We start from the raw sequence: 26,285 nt of genomic DNA, 5'->3' as shown, positions 1-26,285 counted from the left end.
TAATGGAGGGCGCTGCCCACTGGCTCTGTATACAACACGCTTATCAAGGGTCTGTCCCTCTTATCCCACCCACCCCACTCACACACACATGCACACACACTGACAATGTCCGACATGCTGAGGGGGGTGACGTGCAAAACTGGTCTTTTGAAAACATGCACACACACACACACACACACACAAAAGTAAATCCACCCACACAAACAGTATTGTGGTTGATTATTACACAGTAACATCTGTACAAAAGAGGTGTTATGGTCTCTCTCTCTATCCCTCTCTCTCTTATATACAACTACACACAAACAAACACACACACACCCACACACAAACACACACACATCTGTTTCTGTTCCCTGCAAAGGGGCAAACTGCTGTTCCTGTGTCCATTCAAGTGTGCGCACTGCATGAGAGCACACACACACTCACACATAAAAACGCACACGCGCACACACACACACACACACACGTTTGCATGTCCTCCAGAGAAAGTTCCCATCAACCTCTGTTAAGTTGTGTGTGTGTGTGTGTGTGTGTGTGTGTGTGTGTGTGTGTGTGTGTGTGCTTGTGTGTGGTTGGAGTGTGTGTTCAGTGTGTGTGTGTATGTTAGCGTGTGTGTGTGTGTCAGCGGTTGAGTGCTTCCTCAACAGTGGGTGCACTCCAGTACACACACACACACACACACACACACACACACACACACACACACACACACACACACACACACACACATCATTGTTATCATTGAGAATTGATTGGACGAAGAGGAAACCAGCAATCAGACAACAAAACATCCAATCAGGAGACATGTGCGGTCAAGTGTGTGTGCGTGCGGGGGATGAAATATGACCTCTGGCCAAAAATTTTGCCCCTCAAACGATATCAGGAAGAAAAAAAAAAATTGCTAGCTTACAAACATATGTGCATTCAATTAAGTGGGTTTTCCAACAGCTACTGCAGGCTAATGTTTTCTATTAGAAGACACTACATAGCAGTTTGAAGATTTACTTCATTGTAAAGACGGTGCTAATCAAGTTTAAAGCAGATCTCTCTCTCTCTCTCTCTCTCTCTCTCTCTCTCTCTCTCTCTCTCTCTCTCTCTCTCTCTCTCTCTCTCTCTCTCTCTCTCTCTCTCTCTCTCTCTCTCTCTCTCTCTCTCTCTCTCTCTCTCTCTCTCTCTCCAGTCAAGGCTTCCTGGTTGCTACCAGGTCAGTGCTCTGTCAGCAGATAAGAATCTTACACACACACACACACACACACACACACACACACACACACACACACACACACACACACACACACACACACACACACACACACACACACACACACACACACACACACACACTCTTATCCAAGGCTTTGCTGAAGGATACTCTAGGATCTCTAGGATACTCCAATGGGTTTGACTGCAAGTGACAGATGTACTTATGGTCAGACATCTGCCATATGCCCTCTCATCAAGTAAAGCACTACGGAGTAATGCAATATCCTTATATCATCCAGTGGAAAACACTGGGATATGAAGTCAATTAAGAACATACGTACATAGGAACCTTGATATATGAATCACCTTCAATTGTGGCAACACCAGACATACAATCACACACCCACCCAAAGACAGAACAGAAACAGAACAGAACTCACACATCACTACATGAACACGGGTCAGAGGAACCGAGACCAACCTAGAAGGACTGCTATACACAGACAGACAGACAGACAGACAGACAGACAGACAGACAGACAGACAGACAGACAGACAGACAGACAGACAGACAGACAGACAGACAGACAGACACACACACACAGACACACACACACACAGCAACCCCCAGAGCATACAACCAAACAAACGGAGGACACTGGAGATCAACGTCCATGAGGGAACGCCCTAGAAGGAGAGAGAAGGGAGCGCTGGGGGGGGGGGGGGGGGGGGGGGGGGCGCTGACCTCGTAGGCGTTGCGGATGTTGAGGGGCTGGCCGGTGGCGGCCACGTGGCCCACGATCCCCTTGTTCCACTCCAGGCGGATGGAGCTGCTGGAGGACTCCTCCAGTGTGGAGCCCTCGGCCACGTCGAACAGCCGGCTCACCAGGAACTTCCTGTTGGAGCTGTCCTCGCCCACCTAACACACACACACACACACACACACAAACACACACACAGAGGGATGAGGGTAAAGACATCACAAGTTAGTTAAGGGGACATCGTCTTTTGGAGCGGTCCTCACTACCACCCACACACACACACACACACACACACACACACACACACACACACACACACACACACACACACACACACACACACACACACACACACACACACACACACACACACACACAATGATGGAACAACAGCTGTGACGTCACAAGTTTAGTAAGGATAACACCGACTGTTGGAGCTTAGGAAAACATCGACTCTGCCCGTCTCAGGAAAGTGTGTATGAGAGAGAACTCCCTCTTTTAAATGCAAACTAGGACTCTCAACGGTATTAGGAAGTGCCTTGCCTAGAGGACCCGCCAACTGTACAAACGGGGCCGACGTTGGATTAATATTTTAGTGAGAACATTCAGAGAATCCGCTGGTAAGCCTCATCTTAGTAAGCAGTTATGTTTTTTTTTACTAATTACTTATCATGTAATATAATAATGTTTCCTACGTACAACTCATTTAGCAAATGCTCTTACCCAGAGTGACATCAGGTCAGACCCACATAGGGCAGGTAGGCCTTAGGGGACATTTGGCCCAATGATGTTGGACTACAGACATTGGTGTTCAAAGAACATCCTGCCCTGATTTGAGTAGTGTCCTTGATTAAGATTTCGCGCAATAATTCAACTTGGCAGAACAGCTAAATGCATGACTGCAGAGTACCGACTACCGACAAAAGGAAACATTTTCACCAGCACCATAATATATGACAGCCGCTGTTGGCACAGTTTGCATTTTACTGAGATAACTGAGATTATCTCTAATGGTTGGTGGTGAGGGGCTGGTGGTGGTACATCCCACCGCCCCCAAAAAGCACCGCAATGCAGTGGTATGGCTCATTTAGTGCCATTTACCCCCAGCCTCCCAATGGAACAACCCGCTGAGAAACAAGCACCATTTTCCCACAACGACGATTTGACTATTCAAGGAGAAGTAGACTCCATTTCCTTCCATCAAAGATTAGAATCGCTGAATATTCTAGGAATATTCAGACCTTGAATATTCAACGAGGTCTCCCTACCATAAGATACCATAAGGTAGAAAACCTTGAATATTCAATGATTCAAATCTTTGACGGAAAGAAATTTAGTCTTGAATAGACAAATCGTCGATCAATCAGTGATGCACCGATTGATCGGGCGACGATCATTATGGGTTGATAAACACCTGATCGGGGATCAGCCAATCGAGTTGAAATTTGACAGATTGCAGAAGCCAATCAGGTGTCAATTAGTCACCGAGACAGTCACGTCATCCTGCTTTAACATAATTAATCCGGACTCACCATGAAGGTGTGTTCACTTAACCATAGAAGAAGCTTTCTGTTGACTCGGTTTTGGGATGCATAACCAGCCTGCATCTAACCGGGTTTCATGTTCCACTTGTTTTATTCGCTTACTTTGCATAATGATTATTAATGTTTAATATTTAAACTTTGGTTTTGGCTCTATTTATTCATCCCAATCTTACAGTTCTTGTTTCCGCGTATGAAAAAAATGAAAGTAACCACAGGCTATCGCCGACTTGTTTGACTACTTAATATCATAACAGAAGAGCCCTGCAGCCTGTGAAATGATGGCCTATGCAAACACAGTTGTACATCTGGATATTAGGCAGCACATCACAGGGGGCACAAAGTAGGCTAGAAATATCTGGATCTCCCACGTAGCCGAGATGCAAACGTGGCCGCCTGTCATTATTTTTAATGCAAAGCTGAGAAGGACAACAACAGCCTCTTCTGATCCGTGCCGAGTGTATCACAGGTGACACTGGTACATCTGATCATATGTTGGATTAGATCTGTGTTGGGTTTGCATTATCATACAGACTGTGGTATTATCTGTTCTAGCTCCGTTCCTCAGTGTGTGAGTGAGAGTGTTGGCCCGACTCATTCCAGTAAGCAGTAATCCGCCTGATTCCTACTCCTTTGTAAGTGAGGTTTAATTTATTCAACGTTCCCTCCCGTCTCAACTTACAGGAACCGGCTGAAATCCACGTGGCTCCTCGTTTAATGAGTCCAAACTAGACTTCGTAGTGTCCTGTGTTTACGTGCCGTTCTTAAAGGAACACACCGCATTTCTGTTGACCCAACAAATGAACAATAACTCTCATATAACGCTATCCAAGTGAGAACCCTTATATAGTCGGCACACAATGATTTTGATAAGAAACATCCTATCAATATATCTGTCACTGTTTAAGAAATGGGTGAACGGTATCTGCTCGGCCGATCAAAACGTATTCTTTTTCTTCAGCCTTCCCACTGGTTTCTATCAACCAGCTGAAGGCTCATAGTGAGCGACCAGTGTGATAGCCGACAGACGCCTCTGTCGGCATCAGCCCCGGCCCTCTGAGTGGGCGAGAGACACTCACCAGGAACAGCGAGTAGCGGTCGGCGGCGATCAGCTCGTTGATGTGCAGGAAGATCTTGTGGCAGAGCGCGGTGACGTCGAGGTGACTGGACACCTCCCTCACCAGCTCCAGCAGGCGGCGGCAACGGTCCGAACCGACGTCACCGCCGCCGCCGCTGTTAAGCCCCTCCCCTCTACAGGAAGTAGAACCGGCGTCTTCGTTGACGCTCGTCGTCGTCGTCGTCTGCGTCGGCATGGCGCCGAGCTCGCGGTCCGAGCTGCACAGGAAGGTGAGCGACCCCTCGGAGTCTTTGACCACGATGGGTCGCAGGGGGCGGTCGAACTCGGACGCGGAGATCTTGCGGGTGGGGGTGCCGGGCGCGGCGGGGCTGGCGTTGGGGCCGGGGGAGGGGCAGCGGGTGTCGTAGAAGGAGAGGGCGGGCGGGGTGATGGTGGAGGTGGTGATGGTGGTGTTGATGGTGATGGTGGTGTTGGTGTTGGTGCTGCTGGGCGGGTGGTCCGAGAAGGTGGAGGCGGAGTGGTGTTGGTGGTGGTGGTGGGCTCGCTGCAGCGGGGGCGTGTCCTTGGAGGGCTGGATTGTGTGGACGCGTTCGGCGAACCACGAATTCACCATTTCCCTGCAGACACACACAGACACACAAACACACACGATTTAGCAGGACAAACACACACCCGGGGTTGAACGTGACACAGTCGAACGAGACACACACACACACGATTTAGCAGGACAAACACACACCCAGGGTTGAACGTGACACAGTTTAACGAGACAAGCACACACACACAAACACACACACACACACACACACACACCAACAAGGGACAAACTTGCTTGCACACACATGTGAGAAAGCGAGTTGCGACTGTCGAAAAGCATTTAAAGTACAAAATATGTATGAATGTAAGTGCGAGGGTATGTATCTCTGTGATATGTGATGGATGCATTCAGTGTGTTTAAGGTTGCCGTTTGAAAACAGAAAAGCTGCCACCATCTGCATCACCTTCCCACAGAACACATAAGATAAGTACATGAAGTACACAAGATAAGACACTATCCCAGATGGGAGATCTTAATGTATCCACTGAATGTGCAATTGAATCAATACAACTCGTATAGAGAGAGAAACTTCCCTGAGCCCTACGGCCTCAAAGGCTGCAGAGTTAATGTAGTGTAAACACATGAGCCGGGAGCCAATCAGCTCTCTGCTTTCATAACGTTCTCACGACGAGAAGAGGAGCAGGTTTATATGTCATCTGTCATTTCTGACAGTTTTTTTCATTAACGATTCGTCGGAAAAACAGAATACAAGTGGGGCATAATAATAGACTTCCAGTCAGCAGACCGCGGAGAGAGAGAAAGTTTGGGAAAGAGAGGTTTTGTTAGGTTGCCGTGGTACTTTAAGTGGTGGAGGGGGGATAATAGAGCCCCCTACTTGAACGCAATAAACACACAACTGCGGATGTCTGTAAAGATAGGTCTCTGGGGCCTGATTTACTGCCCAGATATGGACAATCAAAGTCTGCCTAGTCCAGATGGCCCTCTATGCAGTACGAATAGGCATCCTCAATGTTACCAAATAGGCAACAATTATGTATGTAATTCAATTGTTTAGCAATATAAACGAATAACGATACACACACAGTACACACGCACACACACACACACACACACACACACACACACACACACACACACACACACACACACACACACACACACACACAATCTCCTCGATACACGAGTGTTTACATATTGGAAATGTCTAATCTTGCATGAGTGCATTTTAAATAAGGAGGGGGAAATTGGGAGTTACTGGGGGAAACGGTATGGCTAATGGCGTTTATGATGCAGGAAATTGCTTGGGAACCAAATCTGACCCTCTTGAAGACTAGTACACAAGTATTAAATGAAACAAGTGGACGCGATAAAAGTGAATCATTATGGGAACTCGATAACAGGGGCAAACTGAGGCTCAGAGAGAGACAGAGACAGAGACAGAGAGACAGACAGAGAGAGGCTGAAGGCGCAAACTGCTCCAAATCCAAGTTATAACAAAATCCTTGATGAGCAGCCCAATAAAAACCCAGAGATACTCATCTGATAAGAACACAGCGACCCGATGAGCTGTTTATTCATTATCCATCCTTTTATTCAACACACCCGTTTTACAAGGGTACACAGCAATACTGTTGGCACACACACACACACACACACACACACACACACACACACACACACACACACACACACACACACACACACACACAATCTCCAAACCCACTCATAAACATAGCAAGTCTGAGTTTAACGACCACTGAGCGCCATCCCTTGAAGCCTTGTTTACCTGGATGCCTTCCTGATAAAGTAGGAGTGGGTGAACTCCAGGTGGTCGTCCAACCATGCTTCAGTCCCGTCGCACTCGGCGGAGTAGCGATCCTCCATCGTCCGTTTGTTTACCTCAGTGCGCTACTTTAGTCTATAGTCCCCATCTATAAGCGATCAACAATCAAACACGTTCTTGCACGATTGCTTGGCTCGTGAAACAAAACAATAGAGGGAGGAAGGAAGACGAATGGTGGTACATGCAGGACTGATGATAATCTCGGGAAGCTTCCTACATGGTGGACGCGTGTTGCAGAGTGCGATTGTTGTCAACGCGTCTGCAGCGCCTACCTCCTCTCTCTCTCTCTCTCCCTCCCTCTCACTCCCCGTTTCCCTCTCTCTCTCTCTCTCTCTCTCTCTCTCTCTCTGTTTCCTTATCTCTCTCCCTCTCTCTCTCCCTCGCGTTCTCTTTCCCTCACTCTCACTCCCGTTTCCTCTCTCTCTCTCTCTCTCTCTCTCTCTCTCTCTCTCTCTCTCTCTCTCTCTCTCTCTCTCTCTCTCTCTCTCTCTCTCTCTCTCTCTCTCTCTCTCTCTCTCTCTCTCTCTCTCTCTCTCTCTCTCTGCTCCCCCTCTCTCTATCTCTCTCTAGTATCGCTCCATCTGCAGTGTCAACTGTGAGTCTCAGCAATATATCAATAAATCAAAACGACTAGGCTATATTCATATAATCCAATCTCAAAGTCTCGAGTGATTATAATTAATTAATTCCCGAGGCTGAGGAAGTTTGCTTTTCCGACGCTTGAGCACGCGCCGTACTCCTGAGTGGCTATCGAGGCAATTAACAATTAACTCGGGAGACGGTTTTCTAGTCTCGCGTGATCATTTAATTGGCGGTCGACATTTTTTTTCACAGTGCACTTAAAAAACGATCCCTGTTGTTCTTTCCATAATTCAGTTATTATTATAAAGAGAAAAAAAAAGCGTATCTTTAGAAATCTTGAGTCGCCGGACACGTTCAGATCGCGATACGTGTGTGCGTCCGAACAAAAAGCCTGATGGCTTTATTGATGGGTGCTAATGGCTTTTCCTCGAAGGTGCCCCCCCCCCTCCCTTCTCTTTAGGTTATGTGATACAGAGGCCATATGCATCGCTATATATGATATGGGGGTCTCTGGATGTGCACTGAGGTGGTCTCCATTGTGCACTCAGCTGGGCATCCCCCACACACCCCGAAATCAGTCGTCGGTGTTCGCTTACCAGCAGATGGTAGACCCCCCCCCCACACACACTGCCATACAACACACACACACACACACACACACACACACACACACACACACACACACACACACACACACACACACACACACACACACACACACACACACACACACACACACACGTTATCTCTACCTTGTGGAAGCCAATTGCTACCTTATTTGTCAGTTGGACAATATAATCTGAATAGATATGCAGGTGTACACACCCACACACACTTTAAAAGGCCAGCTCTCAAAAGCAAATCACAACCAAAACAACACACACACTAGATCAGAGGTTATTCTCTTTAATTCATCGGCCTCTCTCACTAAACCCCCCCTGAGGGCAGCCCTGTGGCCAGATAAAGAAAGATAAGAAGAGTACTATGTGCACAGTATGTCTGTTAATTTTGTGGTCGCCGTCAAGTGTGCAACTTTTCAGGGTTCACACGCACATACACACACACACACACTCACACGCGCACAGGCACACATTTTCTGACAGCTTGTCCCGGGTTAGCTTGTGTTCATCTGCACAAGGGCCGCGTGTACATTCACCTTATTTAAAAGGCTTGTCCCATCAGTCACAAGCCTTGCCTGGAAGCATGCGACCTACGCCCTTTTCTCTCTGCCGGATTAAACAGTCAGCCCACTGTTGTAAACCTGTCGTTCTCCAAACCCTCTCAGATCACCACAGAGCACCCCAAAAAAAAATGTTTCCAAGCGCACCCCTCAACCCCCTTTTGTGGCGAGACCTGAGACACGAGCATGAGCACGGGCGTGCACTCTGCTGTCATGTCGCAGCACGTCAACCGTGCCGAGCGGGCGGTCTTCAGCTCCCGTGCGTCCGTGGTAGCAGGTGGTTGGGTTCATAAACTCGTGGTATCAGGGCTGGCTGAACCCGCTGAGTTCACTCGCCGTATGATGTGTGCCACCTTGGCTTGAAGCAACCCAGGTTGGATTCCCTACCTAAGGTCCGATGCTGTGTCTTTCCCTTTCTCTTCTTCGACCCCACTTATCTTTCTCCCTTTACTTTCCTATCCATGAAGACCCTAAAATACCATAGAATAAATATTAGGAAAATAACCGTATGGTTTTATTTTAATATAAAACCGTATGGTTTTATATTACAGACGAGTCTGTCTCAACCCTTTGCACACACACACACGCACGCACGCACGCACACACACACACACACACACACACACACACACACACACACACACACACACACACACACACACACACACACACACACACACACACTATGCTGAAGCATTTTTCTGCTTCACCTCTTGTCAGTTCTGGGTTTTCCTGAAAGTGGACTTTGCCCTCGGGCAATCTCCTTCTGGAGCCACTCCGTAAACAGTCTGAGAGACTCCAAAAACTGGGAAAGGAGAGGGAGGTAGAAGGGTAGAGGGGGTGAGAGGTAGGGAAGGGGAGGGAGAAAGAGAGCGAGACGGGCTAATGGAGAGCCATGGAAAATCTTCCCAAGTGACCAAATAGGAGGACACGATTTAGGACCTCTGAGATAAAAAGAGAAAAACCGAGTCTAAACTGATTAATCACATACACAAAGCAATAAAACGATACTGATCCAATTTGAGTTGGATTTACTTTCTTTTTTAGTTTTTACAGGGCAGGCCTACGCCGTATAACATCCCAGCGTCGTAAAGACTATTCACTTCATCAAATGAAATGGAGCGCTTTACCGCCGGTCGCGGTTCTGATCCGTCGCCACAAATTTTAAAAGCCATGCCGCGGGCCGACACCGGGCCCGAAGGGGGGGGGGGGGGGGGGGGGGGGCGGGTGTGTGTGTGTGAGATAAAAAGCTCTTCTCTTTTCAACTTAACCTTGCAATGTGTGTGTGTAAAGAAAAATGTCTGTTTGTGAGTGGACCCTATGTTTAATGGCTGCCCTCCATCCAGTTTGAACGCTTGAGACAACACAGACGTGTCTCTGTACAGCTTCAGAGCCCAGCTAAGGGGGGGGGGGGCTACTATAGGAATACACATAAATCCAGAAACAAACGGGAACAAGGCTTGCATGAGTGAGTTTACATATATAACTTGAATACACAATATCTGTGATGTTTCTGCGAGGCAACAAGACACCTTGAGCTGAATTATGCCTTTGTCCACCCCCGACGTTGGTATCTGGTCGACTGTTTTCTGTAAACCCGGGCCGCATGTTCATAGGCTGGATTTTTTTGCAAAGAAAAAAAGGGGAAAATCATGGTTTGTTTCAAAGTTTTCCCGTACTAAGATTGGTGGGGTGTAGGGAGGTGGCGAGAGGGGAGGGCTGGGGAGGGACCGGGGATTGAGGGTGGGAGGACAGGGGAACCTAACAACAAGAAAAGCAATTTCCTGGGTGTCTGAAAGCCCCATCAAACAGTATCAATCATACCCTCAGTCTTTCTTCTGGCTGCTACCTTTGAAATGTTGATATTGCCAGCGAAAACAATCTCCCGACCGTAAGAGAGAGGGACAGAGGAGAAAAGAGAATGAAAGAAACATGGATAGAAAGGGGCAATTTATCTCCATCTCTCTGGGATTATAATTTGGGATTATATTTGGAATTTCGCCTACACACCTGTGTCTACACAATGGTCTTTGCAGTGTGTGTGTGTGTGTGTGTATGTGTATGTGTATGTGTGTGTGTGTGTGTGTGTGTGTGTGTGTGTGTGTGTGTGTGTGTGTGTGTGTGTGTGTGTGTGTGTGTGTGTGTGTGTGTGTGTGTTTTCTATATATGCCTATATCGTAGTGACAGTGTGAACTTTTGTGTTTGGGCGTCTCTGTCTGATTGTGTCTGTGTCTTAACACCATAGACACATATTGGAAAACATCCAAAATATCCCCAAGTGTCACCAGTTTGATCAGAACACAGAGGCCAATTAGAGAAGGCATACCAGAACCCTCTGGTCCCCCTCCCCTCAGAAGATGAGTGATCTCTGCCTATCTCCTCCCCTGGCCCGTGACTTCCTGCTGAGAACTATGCAGTAGGCAGATGACACTGTGCTTGAGGACACTGGTGTGCTATTCAACCAGAATCAGTTTTCCTCTTCTGATGAACCAACACATCTTAATCGACTACATCAAAATTGGGGCCTTACAAATTATGTAAGAACCCAACAAGCAGACAAAGATGGAAGAAACGTAGAAAATAGAGCTGTTGTTTCAGCCACAGTATGGGGAGCCTGCCTTTACCTCGGGAGGAATTGGAACAGAAGAACACAACCTCCCGAGAGATCGGGTTCAACCTGTCTGCCTCCTTTGATGATAACGTTTCAGGATTATACGTGTTATTTGTTATTTCACTATATCATAAAGTTTCTGTTTTTCTATGATGTGAAACAAATGATAAACTGCCAAAGCACCAAAATGATCATCTACTTGGGCCTGATGCAGACCAGCTTCATTCTGAGACAACCTGACCCTCATCACAGCTGGCATTAGCATGCATCTCCTGCATCGAGGAGGGTCTCCAGTGCCCACTTTGGATGGCTCAGAGTGCAGTTTAACATATCGCCACTTGTGGATGTCTCTGAGAACCAAACCAACCAGGCTGGTGGCTCCTGGCTCCGACTCCACCATCTGGCCCGCTCCAGTCAATGAATTATCATTAACACTGATGCATAGTTAATTAATCATAATTAAATCATCTTCAGTGAAAAACTGATGAATTCATTTTAGCCTAACTTCATCACATTTTTCTAAATAAATACTAAATAATAATTTGATTATGAAATCAATGAAAAGGATAGGCCTGCAATAACACATCAAATTACCATGACAGCACAGCCCTGTGCGATATGGCAGCGTCTGCCTCCATCCATTCGCCAGTGCAGAAGAAACACTGTGCCGAGCTAGTTCAGCACTAGTCTTACTTATATGGGTATTTCTGAAAACACATTATTCCCCCTCAGTTTTCAAATTCCCATCGATGGTGTTGCAGAAAAAGTCTCCGTCTACAAGAGGGACATACCCACCCTCGATGGGCTTCTTCAACTTGAGCGTCAAATACCACAACGCAGCATATTGGTTTAGGCAGGTGCGAGCTGGAGCTGCTGCTAAGCGTTACACTTTCAAAATGACCCAGAGCCAGGAAAGTGGGCTCAATGTGTGAAGCAACAACTAGCCTTTGCAAATTGAGACACTTCCAAGTCCAGGGTGGACTTTTGAAAGTGACCTGAAACACAGTTTTCGTGTCATTTGATTCGTGCCTGTGATTCACGAGGAGCGGCTCTCGACACACGACACCGGACTCTACCTCTCCAACGAAGGAGTCACATTGGTGGGTTTGATTTAGCTGCAACTTCTTCAGAAAGTGTTTGAATTAAGATTATGTTAAGGTTAAGTGTATCGTTAGCCTCATAGCATAATTGCCTCAGTCATATTTTGGCCAAATTGTGATATCTAACATAACCCTACTCTCGCTGCTGATTCACTGTACCTCATTGGCTATATCCAAAGCCAATTAGAGTTCTTTTTACATTCCATAATCACTATCTGCCCGTCATCTATTTGACTTTGGCATTTTTTTACGCTTAATTCAAGATGAACCGTATGATATGACTTAAGCAATGATGCTATGGGGCTTGCTCGCCCTAACCAGCAGCTGATGTCCGTTTGCCTTCCTCTCCCTTTCCCTTCACCAGAAGGGCGACTGCGGGGCCCTGAACCCTGACACCAACATGCGGGCCCTGTGACAATGAGACCCTGAGGGTTGTGCAGCAACCTCACGTCTCGAGCCACAGCTCATGCGATGCGGTCAACAAAGCAGCAGCTATCCACCAATCGGATTAGTTCTTCAATGTTTATTTCAATGATAATGTCCTTTAGTGTGAGTGACTATTAAGACTAACTGTGTGTGTACTGACCATACCCATCTTGATTCATAACGGCTCCGACGTGGTTGAATATTTTATTCAATTGATTCTAATCCAAGTTTTCTTGGTCTCGGTTTCTCCCAGAGAAAGGAGCCTGTGCCGACCGCGTGACAGTGGATTATATTCATTTTTCAGGGTCATGAGCAACGACCAGATGTATTTTCCTTTTTAAATTCCTTATTTTCATCTCCTCTCCCCCCATGTATCCCTCTTGGACCTGTGTCATGGGAGCTGTCATTTCAGTCCATGACCTTTTCAAGATAATACTTTATCAGATCTCTCTTTAGCACCTCTCTCCAGTGCCTCCATATGCACATCTCCAAATAACTGCTAGGATCAGGGAGTAAGTGTGTTGCAATCTGTGGGAGAATGCATGTTTGCACGTACAAAGCATTCTGTTCCCCATTCAGAAACCTCCTGGGAGACAGTCCAAGCCTGAACTTTTGTCAGCATTGACAGATAAACAGATATGTCCCGGTTATTTGAAGCTATCGGCTGGTGGCAAAGTTATACATTGAGATTTTAAAAGTCAAATGCTGATGTTTAGCTTCATATTTTATTATGTTATGTCTGATATTTTCATGAAGATTTCAATGTTGGTTGTCAAAAACAACGTTTTTACTTAGAAATTATGTTAAGGTTATTTATAAAGAACTGCTGAATAAATATGTATGCAAATAATTGTTGTTTTTCATTTAACTGATTCAAGTTTTACAGGAGGGGTATATAAGTGGAGTATAGTATTTTATAATTGTATTTTAACTGTACATTTACAGTAAACCAGATAAAATACAGGTTAGTTTATGTTTAAATCAGCTTATAACTGTTAATCAACAGCATCATACAGCTAGATTTAAGTGATTTGGCCGTCATTTACTGTGAAATCTAATTCTAATGTATATTTATGTAATTCTACACTCGCATATAGCTTATTAAATAAATGAATTTTAATATACTGTAATTATATATTATGGTAAAGTGATTGTTTTGAACTAAATAGTATAAACAAACAAAAAAAAATCATTGCAATAACTGACTAATAATATAATATAATATCACATATTCGTACTTTCCTAAAGTTGTGACTAAATGCTAGGGTACCAAAATTTCCAACATCCATCTTTTAGATGATAATAGCTTTTCTCCTCCGATTGGCTGGTAATTCTCTCCAGCCCCCTACATCTATATGAGATGTGCTTTCCGGATTCGAATTACAATCTCCATTTATGGCACTTTCCAGAGTAGAAATGGCCCTCATCATTCTTTAAAAAGGGACGTTTACATCTGGGAAGCCTCTATCAGCTTTGTGAGGTAATAGGAATTGATTAACTGTAGCACTGTGTGCCTTCATGACCTTGTCCTGAACTCGAAATATTAGCAAAAGACAGAAATAAGACAGCAAGAAACAGCACCATCTACAGGGAAAACACAGGTAATTGACATTACAAAGCACTGCCATGGACCCAATCAACAAACAGCAAAGTCCTTACAAGATCAGTTATTGTTATATATTAGTGTCTGTGTTGTTGAATGAATGAATGAATGCAATTCATTGGTCGTAACCAAAGGGTATGGGCAGAAGCCTCAGCTTATATCAAGCCATGGTAACTTGTTTACATCAAACCACAGTTTCAATTGATCTAGTTGAACTGTCATCTTCTCCATCAGCCACTGTAAACAGTCGTCTGAACAAAACATGTTGTTATTGTCTGCGAGAATGACATATTTTAATATATTGGACAAATTGTTTGTTGTTTCTTTACATGCACATGGACGGTTAAGTCATGACCGAGCACTTACGTGTGTGAGCTTGGACGTCGAAAAGTCAAACAGTGGAACAACAAAGGACAGAAAATAGTGTGTCATGGAAACACAATAGTTTTTTAATGTATGTTTGTGCGTGTGTGTGCGTTTGTTTGTGTGTGTGTCTGTTTGGATGTTGTTTAGAAAACCAAACAACATTTTAACTCCCTTGGTTATCACACACACACACAAACACACACAAACATGCACACACACACACACACACACACACACACACACACACACACACACACACACACACACACACACACACGTCACACACACACACACACACGGATGTGCCTACTGTATGTCCACCTCTGTAGACTCACTTAAATGGCAAACTGCACAACCATTGGGTTGCTCAGACATAATGACATGAATCTCCTGTCCCCTCCCGATTCCATTATTATTATTATTTTATTATTATTCCATTCAGGCTTCCATAATTCTCACACACATGCACATACGCATGCACACATACATACACTCACAGAGCTCTCTCCTGAAAATGAAATCATTGCAGAATTAGCGGAATAAATGAAGACCAATAGGTCTTTCATTCAGCAAATCCACACTCAAAATGTGAGTTATTGAGAGTCTCGGTATTATCATGTTTCTGAGTATCACTCAATATATCTCCCAACATATCCCAGCGTACAGTATGCAAATATTCCTTTTGTGGGGTACGGAAAAGAATCTGGTGGATAAAATATGTATATGTTGCAAGGGCTCCCTATTCAATGTTTAATGCTAGGTCATTTATCTTAGAAGCCAATTATGACATATTTATTGTAATCCTATTTACACCCTGACAGCAATAAATAAATCAAAAGACAAAAAGAGACGTATCTGTGGCCTAGATTTTTACCTACCTACCCTGCTACCTGCGCGCATTCTCGCTATGCAATCATTGATGATGACGAGAGTCACACAAGACAAACACATTATTATTGCTAGCAAAGCAGTATTGTGTTTTGGGGTTTTGGTTTTAGAGGTAGGCCTGAAGGGATTGATGGGATTAGTTTGACACTTGCAAAAAGTATTTACTCTCCGAAAATTGCCCGGCCTAGCTTGAAGACATGGCAGTGGTATAGCTCCGATGCTAATACATAATGAAATAACATCATAGTTGGAGTTAAACATTAAACACAACAGGAGATGCTCTGAGACAACAGCACTGCAACTCAACGTGGTAGGCCTTTGGTTGAACACACAGGGCCGGACTGGGACAAAGTATTTTGGCTTAGACCAGCCGACCCCAATTTTTTGGAAGCTTGCAAAGCATTTTTGTGCACTCGCAAAGAGTTCTCTTCTTGGGGGTTTCAACGTGTCTGCTGGCCAACAGGGGCTTAAGGTCTGGGAGCAAACACATCAATCAGCACTTCATATTTGGCAGCACCGGTCTGAAGCGCATGTCTTATTTTGGCCATCAATTGCTCTGCGCCTCCCTTGTGTTTTGTGTTATCTATTTTGGCACTACTCTTTCAGATGTGTTTAATGAAGGCATTGGGCCCAAGGAGGAGGGGTTTCAATATGTGAATGCAGCAGCCCAGGTTACATTAAAAAAGAAGAACAGGCAATGATTGAAAACAGGTTGTGTCGTCTGCCCAAAAGCCCCCGCTATTCCAAGTTTAGTTATTCAAATAGCAGGTGAAACCATTCAACCAAGAACTCCCTCAATCCTTCTTGACACGATTGCCGCTGATCTAAGCAGTGCAAAACTCTGGTGAAGTCAAGTTGACAACCTTTCCTCTGATGTTCATTTGAATCTCTTGAGAATTACTGTGGCTTCTCATTCATTAACCATTCTGTGATTATGTGTGTCTTAGATACTGCTCCTTAGTTTCCATTAACAGCAATAAAGAGATGATGAAGAGATTAGTAGACTTCTTTAATATAATTGAGCTTGAATTGAATGAGTCATTTTATCAATATTTAAAAAGTAGGATCAACTCTCATCATTGTGTACCCCTGACTCATTTACGTCTTGGATAGGGTGAAGAGAAAAATGTGAAATGAGTCAAGAGGATTTTATGAAACTAGTCTAAATCCCATGCATCAGCCCCACAAGCGATGTCATTATTGTATACCTTCGATCTCATTTATGTCTTTCACAATGGTTGGTTGCCATTTATCGTACAACAAGTCACAACTGACAGTTGTCGTCATAACTGGCTGATAACTGATAACTTTAGTAAATTGAGCCCCAGTCTTGGACAGAACATAAGGGCCCAGGGACCTGTTTAATGGCAATCTTTAAGATAGAAGCACTGCAATGCAAGCCAATCGTCTGAGGCCTACATTAAGTCTTACTGCTTTGCGTTTTCAGAAAAGTTTGCATCAACAGTAATATTGTGCAGTAAGTATGCCATATACTGCCGGTGTAACCTTTCATCTCAATCATCCAAAAATAACAGAAGAATAAGAAACTCAGGAGCCTGAATACAACAAGTGGTGCTGACTGCAGAGCCAAATGGGTCCGGCTCCACCTCTCTGGACCTAGTCCAGCTGGTTTTACGCTAGCCAATTAACCGGTAATGGTTAAGGTTATGGTGAGGATTACAGGTTACGGTTATGGTTTAGGATTTAAAGTGTCAGTGAACCCACTGTTTCAGCTTGAATTCAAACATTTAAAAGAAATGTGTTCTAGGAGAGTACTAGGAAGGAGGGTAGGTTGTCACGACCCACTGCAACTTTGTGATTTTTTTAGTACCGTCGTTGTGTTTGAGCGTTATAATGAGCGACGTCGTATATGACATGCGCCACACACCCTGGCGTTATACTGAGGCCCCGTCCACACAAAGCCGATTTCATGGCGAAACCGCAAAGGTCTTGTACGGTTCGGCCTTCCGTCCACACGAAGCCGGTGAATCCGCTGACCGAAACCGTAAACTTCTGCAACCACCCTCGGAGGTGGTTTCAAATCTACCCGGTTTCGTTTTGGATTCGTGTGGACGCCTGAAACCGACTGAAACCGTAAACCATGACGTCATCGCCCCACCCCTCGACCCTCTAGCCAATGACTGTTAAGCCCGCGGAGTCTCAGAACTCACAACAAAAAAGATGATGGCGGACTACAGACTTGTAATCGATCTGCAGCAGACCATGGCCCTTGTTGGGTTGCTAAGCCATTATTTATTGAGACTGTTGACTGACCGTTTGTTTGTGTTGTTAGTGGTTCGGGGGGCAGCCTTTATGCGCATGCTCGCCTCTTCTTCTTATTTAATTTTCTTCTGGATTTCTGTAGCAGAAGCAGTGCCCCTTATGGGCCTGGCATGTGTACTACAGCATTTCTACAGATCTACCTGGTTTCGCTTGACTCCGTCTTTACAGAGATACTCCGAAACCGGATAGATCAAAACCGGAACGGTTTTGCTCGTTTCGGCTTCGTGTGGACGGGGCCTCAGAAGCTTAACCCTCACCCATCCTCAGACGCAGAAATAAACCGCTGCTCAGACGAAGCTCAACAAATCCACACACACGTAGCGTTATACTAAAAGAGTCCGGGGAGCTTAACACTCTCTCGGATGCCACAGTCAGCCGCTGCCCAGACAGAGCTCGCTCTCCGGTGCTATGAGAGTTCCATATCGCGTACAACGTTCCAATCCAGCGCGTCGTGAACGTTTTAAAAAAGCTACGGTTTCGCCTGTCAAAAAACTCCTCTCTGTTTTAAAAGTCTCTTTTTTCAGGCCCCAAAATCTCCGTTGTCGGGCAAAACCCGCAGCAAAACCTCTTTGTTCTAATACCTCCACCCTTGTCTATTGTCAGTTGCATATTCACGGCCATCATAACATTTGGTACAACATCTGTTATGGTCTGCTTCAAAACGTATTTAATTTGGCGAAATACCCCCCCCCCCCCGGCCAATATACACAAGCTGAGACCGAATATGTGTTTACGGACATGTTCATGCGCAAGTGTGGTTATAAATGTGTCGATGCATGCTTTGGGTGACAGTTGTGACACTCGGGGGACGTCAGGAGAAATGGATCACCCTGCCTCCAACAAGGTATCTCCGCCCGTGGCATGCTAGTAGATGAAGACACAGGGCTGAGGTCCCTGGATTCCCACACACCCCCTTGCTGGCATGGCTTAACTTCATTTACCCCCCTGATGCGGACATCAGCCCCCACTTTTGCTGGTCTGGCTGATGAATAGCTGGCATTAGGTGTTTGGTGGGGGGGGGGGGGGGGGGGGGGGGGGGGGGGGGGGGGGAGGAGTGGTGTTGATGGGGGGGAACAGCCAGGGGGCATTCATCATCATCTCTGGGGGAGGTCTGGTGTCTGGCCAGGTGCCTGTGTTTGTGGTCTGGTACACGGGCGGAGAAAGCGCCAACGCACGCACCCTAAGCTAATACCAAATTGGCTAGCGTGTTGTTGCCGGTGTTGTGGTTCATCCTGTTGTGAGTCGCATCTTAGCACGGCTGGCACAGTATTGGTAAATATGAATGAGCTATTTTGCAAATGTGTCACTGTCAATTAGCCTTGGGCCATTGTATGGTTGTGGCTATGAGATACTGGTAATTATAGAAAATGTAATGGCTGTAATTGGGTTGTGGTTAAAAAGATATCAGATGAAAGTCTTTCCTAACATTTAATTGTGTAATGCATAAACAAGATGTTGCTCATAGTGACATCAAGACGTATTTCGGGGTTTGTATCAAACTTTGAGTGTGTGGGTACTAGTATTTATCAACTACAAATCTACTTGTTCATCGTTTTTTGTGTTCCTGTATTGCACTCCATTAGCTACGGCACAGTTCACTCATCATAGAAACATCAAGAGAGAATACTAACTTTCACACAACCACATTAGTTGTGAACTTCTGACACTCAGAAACCAATCTCCACTCAGCTCGTAGGCTGTTTTGCAAGGTGACGCAAAGGAATCTCGCACACAGCTAATCCCTGGTGCGACCACAGGCTTACTGTTAGCATAAACACTCATCCGCGACTCAATTACCGCTCTTGAGTTAGGAAGACAGGAATGTCGCTCTCGGCCTCCAATGCTTATGAGAACAGATATTCTGGTCGTGGCCATTTTAAGTAAATTATTCACCTTCCGCCACAAGACCTTATTCTGTTTAAGGCTTCTGAAGATTTATTGAATTAATTGCCACAGTAACATAAACGTCTGCGAGCCGTGCGGGTGACAACTCACTTTAGCGGAGCGGAAATGTGTGTCCCTATATTTAGCACACTAGCCAGCTATAGCTAAACTCTGGCCTAACAGTCGTACATCACCCTTGCAACTACAGAGAGGATGGCTTTCTTGACAACTCGACTTATCATGCTGTTGTGCAGCACCGTTATCTAAACTTTCTACATTCAATGGCTGGAGATAGAAAACAGAGTCCATGCACATATCCACGTTAGCGGGAAAAGCATCGAGTGTACAGTACGTATTGTAGCAAGTATTGCAACCAAAAACACTCCACTGCCCAGCCTTAATTCATAGGATGCCCAGGGGCAAAGATTTAATCTCATCTGAAAATCCACAATCAAAACCTTTGGCAGGACTCAACAAACACAAATTGGAGCTGATTTAGCTCCAGGCCAAAAAGAAGCAATGCTACTTGTTCCAAATAATATCTTATTATAAGGCTAATAAGATCCACATAACACAATTGCCCAGTTCTTTTTTCCTTTATCGCTCGGCTGCAGTGCTTGGCCCCCTTGTGTCCTCTCTGTGTTATTGAGTCTTTGTGATTGTTATTTGACTCACATGGTTGAGCACCATCTCTACAACAACTATGAAATGAAGAGGCCTTCACAACAGGCCCTTCGACCATATACCCGGAGCATCCCGCCTCCATAGCAAAGCAGGAACGACCACTGGCCTCTGGTTGCAATAGTTAACAGTTGCAAAATTCAGTATAGTTTCGAACAAATTCAAACAAGGTCAAACAAGATAGTTATAAATTAAACGGAGGCCACGGTACACTTAGTCATTCCGGGGCAGCCGGTGGACAGTTACTCAATCTGTAAACCAAACCTTGATAAATGTTACATGAAACATGGATGAAAAATGTATCTTATACTTTCACAGTGGCCTACAAAATACTCAGACCATTAGATGACACGACGTTACAATTAAACCGGAACATGAAACTGCTTTTTCCACATCTGTTCTCTTCATTCCTTACTTTCCTACTCATCCCAAACGAAGCTTTTTGAATAGCTCACTAGCCCGCAAAATCTTTCGTCACTGGTGAGCTCGAAATGTTGTGATAAACACAATGAGAACTCAAACCAACCCCCTCTAGAGGAGCGGGTGACTCACGGGACCTGGACAGAACACACCGAGACCAGTGTCAGTCGGTTGCTCATCAGAAGTGAAAGAAGGTGAAAAAAGAAAGTGGCGGAGAGATTTAGAGAGAAGAGTAAGGGTCAAAGGGTAAAGGAGGGAACAAAAGAGTGAAAAACAAGAACTGCCTGGGCAGTTAAACATCTCTACAGATTCAATATAAACACATCTGTGACGTTTCATTTTTTCCCCTCCCCATAATGCAACTGTCCCACCGAGAGTGATGAAAAGCACATGGCCTTTGCTTACATGTTCCCATTATAAAGTAATAACTTTGACGCCGGTTCCATATGCAGAATCCAGATGAAGCTGGAAAGGCCGAACGATTAATCAAACTGTTAGAACCAACTAGGTATTCTCTCTCTCTCTCTCTCTCTCACTCTCTCTCTCTCTCTCTCTCTCTCTCTCTCTCTCTCTCTCTCTCTCCCTCTCTCTCTCCCTCTCTCCCTCTCTCCCTCCCTCCCTCCTCTCTCCTCCCCCCGCCCCCCGCCCCCCCCTCCAGAGAAAGAGCAATATTCCTTAAACAACCATTGGCAGAAGCAATTTGCTTGTATCCCAGGTTGGAGGTGGGAACTGGACTGTTAAAGTGGTCCCATAGTCGAGGCATACACACTGAAAGAGTGGATTAGAACAGTTGAACAGTTTAAATGCCAATGGCAAATTTAAACTTCCCCTGTATTATCACAAACAAACAACAACAAATTGCAGTACAATATTTGTCCTTTGATTTGCTTTCAGGTGCTCAGAGCAGAGTTATCTTAGTTATCTCCATAATGCGTTTTAGTTTCATCTGAACTGTTAGTTTTGTTGTGTCAACAAGCTTTGTGTTCCAGTCTTTTACTGTCCAGATAATCATTAGACTTTCCCCTTTACAGCAATTCTCAGGCCTACATCCCAAATCTCATGGGACAATACTGCGCAAAACAATAGCGTTTGTAAATCAGAATGTATCATGGGACTTTTTTTGGCCCATTATCCATAATTTTGTGATGAATCAAGAGAGTACTAAAGTAAAATCTTTGTAAAAAAGGTAAATATACCATAGCCTAGGCTTATCAAACTTGTGTTTTGCCACATCTGTGGCAAACATGTGAAATGGTGTGGCGGTTTCGAACATAACAAAGACCTCCCATAAGGACAAATTATCTCACAATTATTTCACGATTACTAAACAAAAAACAGAACACCAGAACACCATTACTACAAATGACATTCCTATGCTCCTTAACTTCCGAAAAGGAGGTGGTCACAGCAATGTGGCACGATGTACAAGCCCTATAAGCAGAAAAGAAATGTCTATTATTCAATAAAGCATTGTGTATCTGTGGAGAATGAGGAACAGCCCTGATAGTAGACAGTCAACAGGTTAGCCAGGCTAGTCTAGTTTGCGCTAGCCGTTGCCCTGACTTCAGTGATATCTAGAAGAACTTTAATTATTATTATTATTATTAATAATAACAATAATAAATAGTACAAAAAAGATGGCTATCAATTTTATTTTCGTAATAGCAACCCCCAACACCCGCCAAAAAAAATGGAAAAGCACTGGACATAGAAAAAATATATAACAAAAATATGAGCATAGGAATTTGTCATCAACGTTACAGGTCAGACAAAAAATAAACACCTTACCCGGCAAATCGCCCCCGGGTAACATCTCCATTATACGGCACCACTCGCGGCTCATGCGTAACCCCGGTAATGGTCCACTGCCTGTCGGGGTCATAGGTCAGATTTCCGCTGCCTCCTCAACGAGCCCCTTAGCGCGACCCAACTGTTGTTGTTGGACAGTACACTTCTGTGAGCCCCAAGTCCCACGACCTCAGCGAGTGGGATTCACTCTTTGGTGGATTTGACGGCACCCAACCACCCAGCAAGCGACTCCTTTAGAAGCAGTAGCAGCAGCAGCAGCAGCCACAGCCTTGTGTTTATTTAGGTTGGTCTCTATGGTCACATGGGCTGGGCCAGAACATGAAAGAGAGGAGGGTAGAGAGCTACCGGCTGGCCAGCAGCGCCACTGTGGACGTCGTAAACCAGGAGCTCCCAACCTGTTTTGTTCCAACGACAAACGGCGTGTTCACAAAAACAAGTTGGAGGACCGGAAGTCGATTTGAATGACTTCATTTTGAGATGCATCATTTTTAAACAAAGGAAGGGGCTGTTTTTCAAGATTATTTGTCGTATTCACAACAATTAAAGCCACAGCAATGAAATGCCTGAGTATTAGGCTCCCTTCAATAATGGAAATAAATAGATAGAGCTACAATTTATAAGAGAAACACAAGAAAAGTCACAAATCGGTCAACAAAAGGTAGTGCAAAGGCACAGTGCATTTACAGTGCTTAATTTACAGTGGTTTAGTTGCATATTGATTGATTTGATGTCTATGTGTTGGAGGAAATAACATGAGTTGTATAGCCTTAGTTATAAAATCTGACATAAAAAAGGAAAATAATATTATTATATAATAACCGAGGGTTGGGAACCCCAGCGATAAATAGTCCTGGACACGTATATTTAATTCCCACAGAAGTGAAAAGTCTTTAGAAGCTCCATAAGGTGGGGATTGCATGCAGTCCCGGGATAGCAGAGCTCCCCTAATCCCTTATTTTGGTTGCATTTGGTTGCCACCCTTCTTTCGGCTGCAGAGTAGGGCTGAACGGTTCACTTCAGGGATAATTACACTCAAAGATTGTTCCATTATGCGCTGAATTATTATAGCCCCATTACCGTGCAGAGCCAAGTCGTCGACATGCAGAGTGACGGTGGTGAGAGTGCGCACTGCCAACTGTAACTTTTGAAGCATGCTCACTTTTACAGCAGCAAATGAATCTTTGAGGATCAAGGAGTATAATACACACTGAGAAAACACGCACACACGAGCACACATGCTGGATTGGACCCCCATCGTAGTCTGGTACTCACCCCATGACGACTGATCTTCACTGTCACGCACAGTTGCACACACACACACACACACACACACACACACACACACACACACACACACACACACACACACACACACACACACACACACACACACACACACACACACACACACACACACACACACACACACGCACACACAGATGCCCAAACAAAACAACTACTCCCAATTCCTCTGAGTTGTGTCGTCTTCTCACTGTGTGGTGTTGGTAGGTTTCTAACTTTCTTCACCTAAACTTTCTTGCCACAATCGACAAGTCCTGAATTTGTTTTGGGAAGATAGGAAGACGAGCGAGAGAGAGAAAGTGAGAAAGAAAGGAGGAAAATGGGAGACATAGAGGGAGGGAGAGGTGGGAGGAGAAGTATAATTGCTCTCTCTCGCTGTCATGATGGAGACCTCTTTCCTTGCTTGTTAATCCAAAGCACAGACCCACACACACAGACCCACACACACACACACACACACACACACACACACACACACACACACACACACACACACACACTAAAGTCCACAAGCCTCTTGGAGTCTCGACAGACTATGCCAGGGGAGTGTGTACTGGGACTGTGTATCTGTATTTGTCTCTCTCACTCTTCAAGACACAGAGGGATGTTCATCACCCAAACACACATGGGGTTTGCTTCTGTCACATGGGAAGGCGGGAACATTAACCTGAAAGGCAAATCAGAGGAGACACACACCAGGGAATGGTCAAGGTCAACAGAGGTCAAGGACCAACAGGAGCTGAACCATCCCTCCAAAACCCTGTAGAAAATAATAGGATGATAAATATAAACCATGACGGGGTCCTGCTGTATTACTGTATGACTGATCGTATGACCGTATGGCTGACAGTATGACCGTATGACTGACAGTATGACTGACAGTATGACTGACAGTATCACCGACAGTATGACCGACAGTATGACTGACAGTATGACTGTATGACCAACAGTATGACCAACAGTATGACTGTATGACTGACAGTATGACAGGATCACTGACAGTATGACTGTATGACTGACAGTATGACTGACAGTATGACTGTATGACTGACAGTATGACTGAATGACTGACAGTATAGCAGTATTACCGACAGTATGACTGTAGACTGCCAAGGGCAGATGAGAGTATATTTTGAGAAATAGAAGTCTTCCGTACTTGGAGGTATGGTGAGCTTGGTCGGTATGGTAATATGGCATTGGTATGCCTTAAAAACTAAACAATCACCAATCATGTTCCTAAAGCATACTGTGTCAAAATGAACTGTCATATGGATGTAAGCGAAATGACGTGTGTACCGCTTTAAGGCCCAGCATGCATTTGAGAGAGGCCATGGTTCAGAAGGGAAAAATTCAAGCAAATGTTTTTTTGTTGTTTTTTCAGATATAGTCTTCGAATTTGGTATGGGAACACTATGGAATCACCTCTTGATAGCCATATTCAACAGCTGAGCCTACGTGTATTGGATGCAATGTAAGAGCTGTTTTAACGTGTTGTAGAGCTGTATACATATGCATGTATTTCACATAAAAATTTATATCTCTGCTGTCTTTCACCTGAATGCTATGAATTTCACATTAAAGAGTCCCACAGTCACCTGGTACATGTGTGCCAAGTTTGCAGCTTTCCCACTTTCGGCACCAAAGAAGTTAATGTGTGGGGGTTTGGTCAACTTGTTGTCACTCACTTTATCCAAATGGTCTGACAGTAAGGGTTGCGATTTGAAAGTTTTTCATCATGACGAATGGTGCAAGTATAACAACATTCATACATATTGCACGTTCCTAGTGGTAATGGCAGCCTATTGAATTCCTGATCTTCAAGGCTTGTTTCAGCGCCACCTATGTGTTATTCTTTCCCATCTTTTGATTCCAATACTAATTTTACGAATTCTACAAGCCTGCCAATTTTTATAACTTTTGGAGCCAAAATGGCAGGTTAATAATAATAACACTAACGATTAAAATTGTTTTCCTATGTCATTCGCATGACCCCTAATAACATCACCCCCTGGTTGAAATGGTGGTAGTTATTTCATATATTTACTGTACAGCAGTACAGCATTCATCCACCAGGCCAGGCGTTGCTGGGTAGAATCCCACTGAGGGAAGGCCCAGGGGGGCAAGTCAGAGGTGTTGGTACACAGACTGAGCCCCCAGAGAGGGAA

At 44.8% G+C, this 26,285-nt stretch overlaps 1 protein-coding gene across 4 annotated transcripts in view; it reads right to left on the bottom strand.

The window, feature by feature from the left end:
- pde5ab (phosphodiesterase 5A, cGMP-specific, b) overlaps positions 1-24,427 on the bottom strand; it is a 56,328-nt gene extending 31,901 nt beyond the window's left edge. The window contains exons 1-3 of one of the 4 annotated variants that reach the window (XM_030338332.1): positions 24,091-24,427; positions 4,585-5,200; positions 1,949-2,122 (exon numbers count right to left, since the gene is read on the bottom strand). In XM_030338332.1, the coding sequence (XP_030194192.1) occupies positions 1,949-2,122; positions 4,585-5,200; positions 24,091-24,095 (795 nt within the window). In that variant the 5' untranslated portion in view covers positions 24,096-24,427. Of the gene's footprint in view, positions 1-1,948; positions 2,123-4,584; positions 5,201-6,928; positions 7,316-22,797; positions 23,185-24,090 lie in introns of those variants that run through there. The other 3 variants (XM_030338333.1, XM_030338331.1, XM_030338330.1) reach the window with 3 other exon arrangements.
- Between the last annotated feature and the right edge of the window lie 1,858 nt (positions 24,428-26,285).

Source organism: Gadus morhua, chromosome 17 (assembly GCF_902167405.1).
Source record: "Gadus morhua chromosome 17, gadMor3.0, whole genome shotgun sequence".
Taxonomy (NCBI): Eukaryota; Metazoa; Chordata; class Actinopteri; order Gadiformes; family Gadidae; genus Gadus; species Gadus morhua.
Note: the sequence above shows the minus strand (reverse complement) of the source record. Positions and strands in the feature narration are given on the sequence as shown.